The sequence below is a fragment of the Procambarus clarkii genome, chromosome 38 (assembly GCF_040958095.1).
Source record: "Procambarus clarkii isolate CNS0578487 chromosome 38, FALCON_Pclarkii_2.0, whole genome shotgun sequence".
Taxonomy (NCBI): Eukaryota; Metazoa; Arthropoda; class Malacostraca; order Decapoda; family Cambaridae; genus Procambarus; species Procambarus clarkii.
In genome coordinates, this window is record NC_091187.1 from 24,770,039 (window position 1) to 24,782,924 (window position 12,886).

Consider the following 12,886-nt stretch of genomic DNA (forward strand, 5'->3'; position numbering starts at 1 on the left):
CATCTAATGCCATATCATAGTGGTCCAGCAACTGCGACAGGCAAGAGCGCCCTGTTCTGAAACCATGTTGTCCGGGGTTATGGAGATGCTGTGATTCCATGTATTTTGTGATCTTACTTCTTAGCACTCTCTCAAAAATTGTTATGATGTGCGATGTTAGTGCTATCGTTCTGTAATTTTTTGCCTCTGCCTTATTTCCTCCTTTATGGAGTGGTGCTATCTCTGCTGTTTTTAGTATGTCAGGGATAACGCCTGTATCTAGGCTTTGTCTCCACAGAATGTGAAGGGCCTGCGATAGTGATTTTTTACAATTCTTGATGAATTTGGAGTTCCAAGAATCCGGGCCTGGTGCAGACTGCATAGGCATACTGTTTATGGCTTCTTCAAAATCTAGTGGGGATAGGGCGACGTCTGATATATGATTTGATGTTGGTATCATATCCATGAAAAATTCATTTGGGTTATCAATCTTTAGTGCATTTAATGGCTCGCTGAAAACAGAGTCGTACAGCTTCCTCAGTAACTCGCTCATTTTTTTGTTGTCATCGGTAAAAGTTCCATCTCCCTTTCGCAGGGGCCCGATACTAGATGTGGTTTATGATCTTGATTTTGCATAGGAGAAAAAATATTTCGGATTTCTCTCTATTTCACTGATGGCCTTTTGCTCTCTTTGCCTCTCCTGGGTTTTGTATAATTCTTGTAGCTTGAGTTCAATTGTTTCTATTTCTCTGCCCAACCTTCTTCGCCGTTCTTGAGATAGGGTACGACTCTCAAGTTGTTCTGCAATTCGTTTTCTTCGCCTATATTGGGAACGACGTTCCCGTTCCAATCTGCATCTCTTTCTCTTTTTTCTTAGGGGTATGCGGTTTGAACATATTTCTAGTGCTACTGAGCTTATTTTTTCCAGGCACTGGTTCAGGTTTGCATTTTCTAGCTGTTCTTCCCAGTTTATTTCTGTGAAGTCCTGGTTTATTTGCTCCCAGTTTATCTGTTTATTATTGAAGTTGAATTTGCTGAAATCTCCTCCACCAGGAATCTGGACTGGTTTTAAAGGTCCATTCCCCATGGTTGTCAGAACTTCAATTAAGTTGTGATCTGAGTAACAGGTATTTGTAATCATTATGTTCCCGATCAACTCATCATTATTGGTGAAATTGAGGTCCAGCGTGTTTTCGTTCCTAGTTGGTTCTACTATTTGCTGGTTTAAGGCAAACCTATCGCACATCCGTAGCAGATCATTTGCATGTGCCTGTTCATTTAGGCTACTTCCTGGTATTACTGTATTAGCCAGGTGCTTCCATTTCAGGTGCCGTAGGTTGAAGTCCCCAAGCAGGATGATGTTCGGAGCTGGATTTGTGAGGTTTTCCACGCAGTGCTCTATTTTCATTAGTTGGTCTTTAAACTGCTGGGGGTTTGCCTCCGGTGACTTATATACAAGAACAACAACTACATTTAGGATCTCTATTTTGACTATCAGCACTTCCACCATATCATTTGAGGTGTTTAGCAGCTCAGTACAGATGAGTGTGTCTTTGATGTAGAGGCTGACCCCACCCTGAAGCCCGCGTTTCCTATCACATCTGAAGAGATTGTATTCTGAGATCCATATTTCACCATCAAGGTAGTCCTTTGTGTGAGTTTCCGTTAGGGCTGCAAACACTGCATTTGCCTCATGAAGGAGACCATCTATAAAGTGAACTTTGTTGGATTTGCGTGTTTTTATACCCTGGATGTTGGCAAATATAAATGATGTTATCGTGTTAGTGGAAGTGCTGGATGCTTTACTTGGTGTTAATATCCGAGGCTCTGGTAAGGAGGCCACTGTGTTTGCGTCCTCTCTAGCATTTGACCGAGTTGGAGGTAGAGTCTGGTCATTTTTAGCCATTCTTCTCCTCTTGCTAAAAAATTATCCCGGTCGATGGAGTAGTGGCTATTTTCATAGTGGTAGTCTGTCGGTTTTATTCGCCTATTTATTTATTTATTATTATTTATTTTATTCGTTCACATTAGCTTCCTCAGGGATCTTGTAAACAGACGCCATGTTTAAAAAAAATCGTGGGCAAAATTCTCCAGTGTGAGCCACAGTACTGTGGGAGCAGCCAAGGCTAGTGCATGCAGCATGAGCTAACAGCATTGCTGTTCAGCTTGTGACCATAGCATCGCCTACAAATGTCAAAATAAATATTTAACTGCTATTATTTAGCTATAACAGTATTACAGATGACCCCCCCCCCCTGACTGATAAAAATGACCAGGATTGTTGTGATAATTAGCGCTGTGGGAGGAGTAATGCTGAGGGACGGAGGGAGATAGCATCATTTACTGACTGTGGCGCCACCTGTTATTGTCTGCATTCACCATACCAGCTCAGTGGTTCTCTATGGTGACCTAAATGTAGATACTTATATATAATGTGTGTATTAGTGTAATAACAGCAAAAGGATTATGTTGGGAGGAGCCATTTGGGTGACGGATGTGGCATCGTCTGCATGACTTGTCTAGCTGTGTAGAGGGTGGCCACTATATATATATATATGCTCTTTGGGAGCACAATATACACAATATCTATTCCTACCCAAAGGCAAACAAAGATCCCAACACCCTAGCTGGCCCCAAGAGCGGGGTAAATGCCAAGCAGCAGGAACCCCTACGGAAGTGATTCCCTTACACACCACAGTAGGTAACACTGACACCCAAGGGTAATACTTACAGCGCCTAGGGAAGGGGACGCCTAAGCGCATGCAGCCCCAGTACTGTAGAAACTCCTGGCCACCACACCCCAAACAGCGGAGCACAATATGAAGGCAAAATACTGCCAAGACTAAGGACAGAGAGACGTCTACCCAGGACAACATTAGCCAACGAAATGGGGGTTAGGTGGTTGGTGCGGCAGCGGCGGTGTTTGACATTTGCTTCTTTCAGAGTTGTTGTTCTGTCTCCCTGTTCGGTCTTTTTTTATACTTTTTTTACAAAGTGGGATTTGTGTTGTTATTTTTACCTTTCTGGGTGAATAGTCCTGGTCGATGGCAGGTAAGGAATACCCCCTTAACACAAAGGGGTCTTCCAAAGGTCAGTGCTCCTGCACCTCTTTGAGGGGGGCCAGGTTCTGGCTCGTGGTCCCCGGTAGGCTTTGAACTCCCTCGACTAATGCCCTGGACTAACATGTTGCATATTAGCCCAATAGCTCCAAGGGGGGCTCTACACACACACACACACACACAGTGTGTGTGTGTGTGTGTGTGTGTGTGTGGGGGGGGGGGGGGAGCACTGACCTTTGGAAGACCCCTTTGTGTTAAGGGGGTATTCCTTACCTGCCATTGACCAGGATGAAATACTTCAAGAGTCCGAGAGAGAGAAAGACCTGGGGGTTGATATCACGCCAGACCTGTCCCCAGAAGCTCATATCAAGAGGATAACATCAGCAGCATATGCCAGGTTGGCTAACATAAGGACGCCCTTTAGAAACTTGTGTAAGGAATCTTTCAGAACATTATATACCACATATGTCAGACCAATCCTGGAGTATGCGACTCCAGCATGGGGTCCATAGCTAGTCAAGCATAAGACTAAACTGGAAAAGGTTCAAAGGTTTGCCACCAGACAAGTACCCAAGCTGAGAGGTATGAGCTACGAGGAGAGACTACGGGAATTAAACCTCACTTCGTTGGAAGACAAAAGAGTTAGGGGGGGACATGATCACCACATTCAAGATTCTCAAGGGAATCGACAGGGTTGATAAAGACAGGCTGTTTAACACAAGGGGCACACGCACTAGGGGACACAGGTGGAAACTGAGTGCCCAAATGAGCCACAGAGATATTAGAAAGAACTTTTTTAGTGTCAGAGTGGTTGACAAATGGAATGCATTAGGAAGCATTGTGGTGGAGGCTGACTCCATACACAGTTTCAAGTGTAGATATGATAGAGCCCAATAGGCTCAGGAACCTGTACACCTGTTGATTGACGGTTGAGAGGCGGGACCAAAGAACCAGAGCTCAACCCCCGCAAGCACAACTAGGTGAGTACAACTAGGTGAGTACACACACACACACACACAAAAAAAAAAATACTCAAAACAAACTGACTTCAAAGAAAAGAAAGTGGTTACTCAAACATACTAGTTACTGGTTTACCCCAATCTGGACTACAGTGGTACCTCGGAATGCGAGTGTCCCTGTATGCGAGTTTTTCGGAAGACGAGCAGGATTTACTCCAAAAATATGTCTCGGAAGGCGAGGGTTACCTCGGGACGCGAGTTTGTTGATACGTGTACAGGCCGACTGGCGCGTGGTGGCATGGCGATCGCGCCTCAGTTTACCAGTGTCTCGTGTCCAGTGACTATCCCACCTGAATTCTTCACAAGGATTTAGTTTTTTATCGGTTTTTTGGCCATTTGAGCATAAAAGTTGTCATTATATATCTTGCCATGGGTCTCAAGAAAGCCATTAGTAAGGTTCAACCTAAGAAAATAGCTGTGAGTAGAGGCAGTAGAGGATGTCCCTTCTTGATTAAGAAAATGTGTGAAGTATGGGAAGAACTGCAAAGTTTTGTTGAAAAAACTCACCCAGATAAAGCTGTAGCAGGCCGTTGCATTGACCTTTTAAATGATAATGTGATGTCTTACTACAGACAAGTGTTAAAATGTAGGGAAAAACAAGTGTCATTAGACAAATTCTTAGTAAAACAAGCAAGTCCTAGTGGTATGCAGGCAAAATGTGCCAGTGTGCATACCAGTGAAGTCCTCACTGCCTGATGTGATAATGGAAGGGGACTCCCCTTCCAAACAGTAACTCCTCTCTTCCTCCCACCTCCTCACCATCTTCCATACGCCTACAGCATTCAACGGCAAGGTAAGTAATAACTTGAACATAGTTTTGTAGGTTTATTTAGATGAATTAGGTATAAAAATTTAGTTTGATGTGGGGTTTTTGGGGTAGTCAGGAACGGATTAATTCATTTCCCTTTATTTCTTATGGGGAAATTAGCTTCGGAATGCTAGTTTTCGGAATACGAGGCATCTCCAGGAACCAATTAAACTCTTAAACTGAGGTATGCCTGTACTGTATCCACGTGAGACCATATTTGCTTTGGAGAAAGCTTATCATTGCAACAAAAATCATTCCAGAACTAAGTCAAAATAATGTGGCAGAAAATGACAACACAAAACACTACACTACACTCCACAATGACAATACTGTACAAAGAAACTGCTCCAGTTACTGAATGGCTTTTGTACTCTTATTAACTATTAGGAATAATTAAATGTAAATTCTATCATGTTGAATGTCTTACTGTACTTTATTTACATGAAAAGCATTTTAGACAGACAATATTCAAATTGCATTTATGCTGTTTGAATCCTAATATGCTTTAATAGGATCTTTTTGACACTCAGAACAGTGATATGGTTTTTCTCCTGTATGAATCTGTGTGTGTTCTAGTAGAACTGATTTTAGTGAAAAATCTTTTTAACACTCTGAACAATGTTATAATTCCTCTCCTGTATGAATCCTCATGTGTCTTATTAGACTTGATTTTATTGAAAAGTCTTTTTGACACTCTGAACAATGATATGGTTTTTCTCCTGTATGAATTCTCATGTGTGTTATCAGACTTGATTTTCGTGAAAAGTTTTTTTGACACTCAGAACAGTGATATGGGTTCTCTCCAGTATGTATCCTCATGTGTCTTATTAGACCTGATTTTAGTGAAAAGTCTTTTTGACACTCAGAACAGTGATATGGTTTTTCTGCTGTACGAGTCCTCATGTGTGTTATTAGATGTGATTTTAGTGAAAAGTCTTTTTGACACTCAGAACAGTGATATGGTTTTTCTCCTGTATGAATCCTCATGTGTGTTATTAGACCTGATTTTTGTGAAAAGTCTTTTTGACACTCAAAACAGTGATATGGTTTTTCTCCTGTATGAATCCTCATGTGTGTTATTAGACTTGATTTTTGTGAAAAGTCTTTTTGACACTCAAAACAGTGATATGGTTTTTCTCCTGTATGAATCCGTGTGTGTTCTACTAGAACTGATTTTAGTTTAAAGACTTTTTGACACTCTGAACAGTGATATGGTTCCTCTCCTGTATGAATCCTCATGTGTCTTATTAGACTTGACTTTAGTGAAAAGTCTTTTTGACACTCTGAACAATGATATGGTTTTTCTCCAGCATGTATCCTCATGTGTCTTATTAGATGTGATTTTAGTGAATAGTCTTTTTGACACTCTGAACAATGGTACGGTTTTTCTCCTGTATGAATCCTCATGTGTGTTATTAGACTTGATTTTCGTGAAAAGTCTTTTTGACACTCAGAACAGTGATAGGGTTTTTCTCCTGTATGAATCCTCATGTGTGTTATTAGACATGATTTTTGTGAAAAGTCTTTTTGACACTCAGAACAGTGATATGGTTTTTCTCCAGCATGTATCCTCATGTGTGTTACTAAATGATATTTTCTTGAAAAGCCTTTTTGACACTCTGAACAGTGATATGGTTTTTCTCCAGCATGTATCCTCATGTGGGTTATTAGATTTGATTTTAGTGTAAAGCCTTTTTGACACTCTGAACAGTGATATGGTTTCTCTCTTGTATGATTCCTCATGTGGGTTATTAGCAATGATTTATATTTAAAAATTTTTAGACATACTCTACAGTAATATGACTTTTCTCCTGAATGGGTGCTCATATTTAAATTGTGATATTTTGTAAAGTAGTTTAGAGAATGAATATTTAATGTTGATTTTCTTCTACAGTATATAAATGTTTGTGCATGGTATTATTCAAGAAGTTTTTATAATGTAATTTTGAACATTCAACACTGACGACGTTTTTCTTTTGAATAAAAATTTGCACAGTTTAGTTGAATGTATAGACCTTTCAAGTTATTTGATCCCAAAACCCTACGTATTATCTAATGAAATATCCTACATTTCGTTAGTTGTCTTATAGACAATTATTATTAGTATTTTTCTCCTAAATAAATTCTTGTATTATTGATATTAAGAGAAAAATCTTAATAACATATTCATGATATGACCTAAAATGCATGAGCTTTTGTTTATTACTAAAGCAAAGATTCTTAAAAGATGCAAGAAAACAGCTGGACTGTCGGATGTATAAATAATTAAAGTTACTACATGGCAATCAGTACAGAGCAATCAATATAGAGCAATCGGTATAGAACAACCATAATAGAGCACCCGGGTTACAGTGTTGTGTCTGTTGTCAACAGATGGTTCTCAATATCAAATAAGCAATTGGATTAATCTAATTCTCCTTCGTAGGAATATAAAGTAATTTACTTGTCAAATAAGAGAACGGAAAATTTTTACAATATGTAAACCACTTGTATTATTCATAAATAGTAACATAATACTATGCTTATTAAATTAGAAAATATGCAAAACATAAAATATACTCTACAATATTTCCTGTGAATCACCAAGTGTAAGATCAAATATCCAAATGTACTTTTCAACATGCATTCACCAGTAGGAAAGTTAAGTGTCTGTGTACAACTTTGTAAACATGCCAAACAAGTCCTGTGGGGAGTTTTTTTTAATTTAAATGTCTGTATCGTCAAAAAATATCACAGTACACGTATTTATATTATGTTATATAAATGTATTACATCTTATTATAAATATAGGTCCAGCACTGAAGGGCGTTTCATTATACATAGAGAAACAGCACTGTGGGATGTCTTATTATAAATACAGCCACAGTATCGAGATGTTTCATTATAAACATAACTACAGAACTGAGAAATGCCTTATTATAAATATAATCAAAGAATTTGGGATGTCTTATTACAAGTATAACCACAGAATTGATGGATGTCTCATTATAAATACCCACAGAACTGATGGATGTCTTATTATAAATACCAACACAACTGATGGATGTCTTATTATAAATACCAACACAACTGATGGATGTCTTATTATAAATACCAACACAACTGATGGATGTCTTATTATAAATATGCACAAAACTAATGGATGTCTTCTTATAAATAACCACAAAACTGATGGCTGTTTTATTATAAATACCCACACAATTGATGATTGTCTTGTTATAAATACCCACACAATTGATGATTGTCTTGTTATAAATATAGCCGCAGCACAAGGGTCAGGTACAATGGGCCCCTCATGTGGTTTGTCATTTGTGTAAATATGTGTGTGATTTTTACAAGAAATTACCGATCCAAAGTACCATGTGCATGCTGATAATATTTTTTAATCCCATACCATCTTTAAATCCATTACTATATATTATCTTACTTGGAAAGCTTTTTGAGCTTAGAGAGTAAATTACCAAAGAAAAAAATTCATAATTGTCATGTATATAGCTTTAAGATTATATTTTTTAAATGCTCTCTCAACATTTACAGTAGCTCACATAGGAGAAAAGTGTGTAACGTTTAAAAAAAAGAAAAATATAAAACTTTTTTACATTAGGACCTGAGAATAAAAGTACCTTGAAAAAATAATTAATTTACCAATCTTAAAATGTTTTCTTGACAAACAAAAATATTAAAACCATAAATATCTGTAGCACATACACACAAATTAATAAATACTGAAATTTTAAAATTAATGATACATCAAATTTGTATTTAAATACACATTTCCTTTGTTGCCATAGTGCATGAGATGATAATGCTTGCACAGTGTTTCAGATGTGTTACCATAGTGCCATATTGCATAAGATATTGATAATACATGAACATGTATGCAGTATATCTGACACCGTGCTTCATGAGTGTGCTGACGTATCATGTATGCAGTATATGTGACACTCACATGAGATCTAATGCCACTGGGTGCTGGCACTGCAGATATTATTCTTTCGGTGACAGTAGGAGCTGTGAAAGAAAAGATTGAGAGATTATCAAATCTTTAAAGTCTCAGAATACTAAATACAGATTCTTTGAAATCTAGTAAAAAGTTCCCAAATGGGGATTAATTTTTGTAGTATTCCAATACCGTAAAGCTTCTTCTGCAATAAAACAAAGATACATAGGTAAAATAAGGCAGCCATCAAACTGCATACCAGTCACACAACGCAGTGCCAGGAGGCAGGTGTCACACTGCAACAGGCTCCAGGAATATCCCATTACCTAAGTAGTATTGGGAACAGATTGAGGGCTGTAAGTGGTGTCCCAGGTTACACAAAGGTATAGGGGAAGTTTAAAAGTAAATAAGATACAAAAAGTACCTGTATGTTAAAGTACTGAAAACTGTGTTGAGAAAGTTTATACTCCAAAACAAAAAACCAGCTTTGAATGTAATGAAATGCCATTTTCGGGGTGAGACCCGGAGGCTCCCGGAAGCTATCCCAGGCCGATATGCTAATGTCAGACTTTGGCATCAGTCATATGTATGGAGTTCTTAGGGCCTACTGCGGACCACGGCCAGAACCTGGCCCCTTCAGAGAGGCAAGGGGAGCAATGGCCTATAGAAACCCCCGTGTGGTTGGAAGCATTCTATGTCTGCCATCGACCAGGTCAGGCACCCAGAAAGGTAAGCGTCCCAAAACAAACCCCTTTTCTGGTTAAAATTGCTACCAAAAGCCGAACTAGTGGAGAGAACTCCCAAACAGAAAACAAGCAAACTAGTATGATGTCACACATCACTGCGCCGCTGTCTGCGCAGCTCCCCCCTCCCCAGGAGGGGGATGGGGGAGCCCCATACCTCTCACGCCGGCTATCCACCCATCAGTTCTGAGGCTGGATGTCAAAACACGTGAAAAATCGCCAACCGGAGGGAGGGAGGGTTGCCGGGGAGCCTCCAGGTCTCACCCAGAAAATGGCGTTTCATTACATTCAACGCTGGTTTTCTGCGGGGAGCCCCGTTGGCTCCCCGGAGCTAACTACCCACAAAGGAAGGTCTAAGGGAAGGATCCAGGAGGCGGTCACCATGCACCCCTCAACACAAAGCGAGACAACTGGCTGCAACCACCAACCCAAAGCAACACAGGCTCGAATCGGCCCAGGAAGGTCCACGAGACAACAACCAAAGAGAAATGGAGCAACCCAAAGACCGTCCCCCAGACACAGAAACCGGGGCACGCTAACACCGGAAGAGGACCACAACACATGTTAGAGGCATTAAATATGCCAAAACTAGAAGACAGAAGAAAATGAGGTGATATGATCACTACGTACAAAATAGTAACAGGAATTGATAAAATCGACAGGGAAGATTTCCTGAGACCTGGAACTTCAAGAACAAGAGGTCATAGATTTAAACTAGCTAAACACAGATGCTGAAGAAATATAAGAAAATTCACTTTCGCAAATAGAGTGGTAGACGGTTGGAACAAGTTAGGTGAGAAGGTGGTGTAAGCCAAGACCGTCAGTAGTTTCAAAGCGTTATATGATAAAGAGTGCTGGGAAGACGGGACACCACGAGCGTAGCTCTCATCCTGTAACTACACTTAAGTAATTACACTTGGGTAATTACAACCGGACACAAAACACGACGCACCCCCGGCCTGACCAACCAAACATAAAAAACCGCAAGGGTCCCTCCCGAAAGCCGCAGCCACTTCCCTCACCAAAAAGAAGAGACGCGGCTGCAGGCGAACAAACCGATCGCCACGACCAACAAAACATAAACCCCCCCTGCGCCAAAGAAGAGCATGAAGCTCCTCGACCAGACACCCACAGGCCAAAACCAAAAGGAAGAGGCCTGCAGAAACAATCCAGAACGAAGGGGCCACAACAAATTTAGGAGAAGAAAAAGAGCACTCCGTCCAACGATCAGGACGGCTCAGGCAGCGCATGAGCAGGCTGGAGGTGAGCCAACGCACTAGACACCTCGTGGAATGGTGCAGAAGCAACATCAACACCGAACGCAAGCGGAAGCGGCTCCACCAGTGCCACACAAAACGAGGCGACAGTATGCGGCAAAATGACTGCCCCAAACCCCCATAAGAGAAGGACAAGACCACGCCAACAAAACACCGCTACCTAAGAAGGGACAGAAGGAAAAAGGAAGGACCGCCAAAATACCCCACATTGCCGCCAAGAAGAAGTACGCAGGTGGGACACCACCAACGAAGCCACCTGATCACCAACAGAAGGCAGGACTCCAGGCAGAGCCGAACCAGCCCCGCCAAGAACCAAACGAGCTGTAGAAGAGGCATAGCAGCAGGAAGATCTCGGGTGCGACCACTGAGCAGGCAGAGCCGGAAACCTGAACCGGCAAAGGAGGAGATGGAACGCCTGCCGTACAAGAAAAACATCCCAACCCCAGCGAGCATGCCAGGAGGTCCGAGACACGAAAGAAGGGACACCGCGAAGCGCAGAAAAAACCAACAGGCAGGGAAAGCCAGGAACAAGAAACCCAACCTGGCAAAGGAGAGCCAAAAGGCAGGCAGCAAACGGGAACGAAAGGCATGCTAACAACACACAGTCGTTGGTCAGGCCCCAACACAAGACCAAACTGAAAAAAAAGACGCAAGGGGCGCCATCAGACCAGCACCCGAACTGAGGGGCATGAGCGAAGAGGAGACAACAGGAAGGAAACCGCACGACAGCGGGAGACAGAAGAACCAGAGGGGACAACAACACCCCAAGCAAGACCCAGAGGAAATGAGAGGGTAGACAAAGACCAAGAAACACAAGGGGCATACGCACCAGGGGACACAGGCGGAACTGATGCCCAATGAGCAAAAGAAATGACAGAAGGATACCAGCGTCAGAGTAAGAGACAATTGGAATGCAAGAGGAAGGGATGTGGTGGAGATGGACCCCACACACAAAGTCAAGCGTAGATACAACAGAGCCAGTAGGCTCAGGAAGCTGGACCCAAGCCGAACGACAGGAGACACCAAAAACCCAGTGTGCAACCCCCCAAACTCAATGAGGGAAGCACAACAAGCACAGAGGCCCTGTAAATGGCAGGCGAGTGACAGAGGGGCAGGACTACAGAGCCAAAACTCAACCCCCAGCAAGCACAACTAGGGGGAGTAGAGAGAACCCAACGTACCTGGAAGGGCCAAACCAGGTACTGCAAGGCGGGCAAGGCATGAGTGACCCAGAGAAGATCATAGTAACAAATAACACAGACAAACAAGGGAAGATTCCAAACGTTGACAGACGTTATTCTCCCTGTGTGAGGAGCCGGTCACTGGAGACAGTGAACCAAGTCCCAGCTGCGTCTGGGTACAAGTGACCGGATGAACAACCCAGCGGGTTTCCCTCCCATTGGGGACTGTTGAACATGCCACTATGGCGGCATCCCCACAGACAGGATGAGTGGACACACCACCACAGCAGCACTGAAGAAAATACAATATCGTTGCCCAAGAAACTCACTTCACAGGTCAAAAGTTAAATACAAAAAGAACTTCAGGAAGGCCCCCAGGAGGAAAACACACAAGGGCCAAACAAAACGCCACAACCAACCCCAACACGCTTCCTCAGTAACAAACCGCACCAAAATGTCACCTCATAACATCCCGACACAGGAACACATACCCCCATAACAGTCACCACCACCATTGTACCACGTAACCTGGTGGAGGTGGTGCCTCGGGACTGACTCAAGCATGGGTTGGACATGCATAGGAGTGTGACTGGATAAGTACAATGAGGAGCTGCCCCACAAGGGCCAAGACGCCCCCTGCAGGCACAAGTGTTCTGCCGTTCTCACATTCGCACCCCAAAGACCAAGAACCAACACCTGGCCGAAAAGACGCCAGACCGCATAAACTCACCTGCAGAACGTAGGCAGAAACGTGTCACGACACAACGTAGCCGAGAAGATTCCGGGAGCACTGCCAGAGGAGGAAGGCCAGAGTCTCACATACAGAAAGGGAGGTGCCCCCACACCCATAACACGGGGGAAAACTCCGACGCCCTCCCCG

General features: G+C 42.4%; 1 protein-coding gene across 1 annotated transcript in view; it reads right to left on the bottom strand.

The window, feature by feature from the left end:
* Positions 1–4,868: 4,868 nt before the first annotated feature.
* The window catches only part of LOC123771976 (zinc finger protein 84-like), a 64,222-nt gene continuing 56,204 nt past the window's right edge, over positions 4,869–12,886 (bottom strand). Inside the window, exon 2 of the mRNA XM_069337890.1 lies at positions 4,869–8,876. Coding sequence (XP_069193991.1) covers positions 5,487–6,692 — 1,206 coding nt within the window. The 5' untranslated portion in view covers positions 6,693–8,876 and the 3' untranslated portion in view covers positions 4,869–5,486. The remainder of the gene's footprint in view (positions 8,877–12,886) is intronic.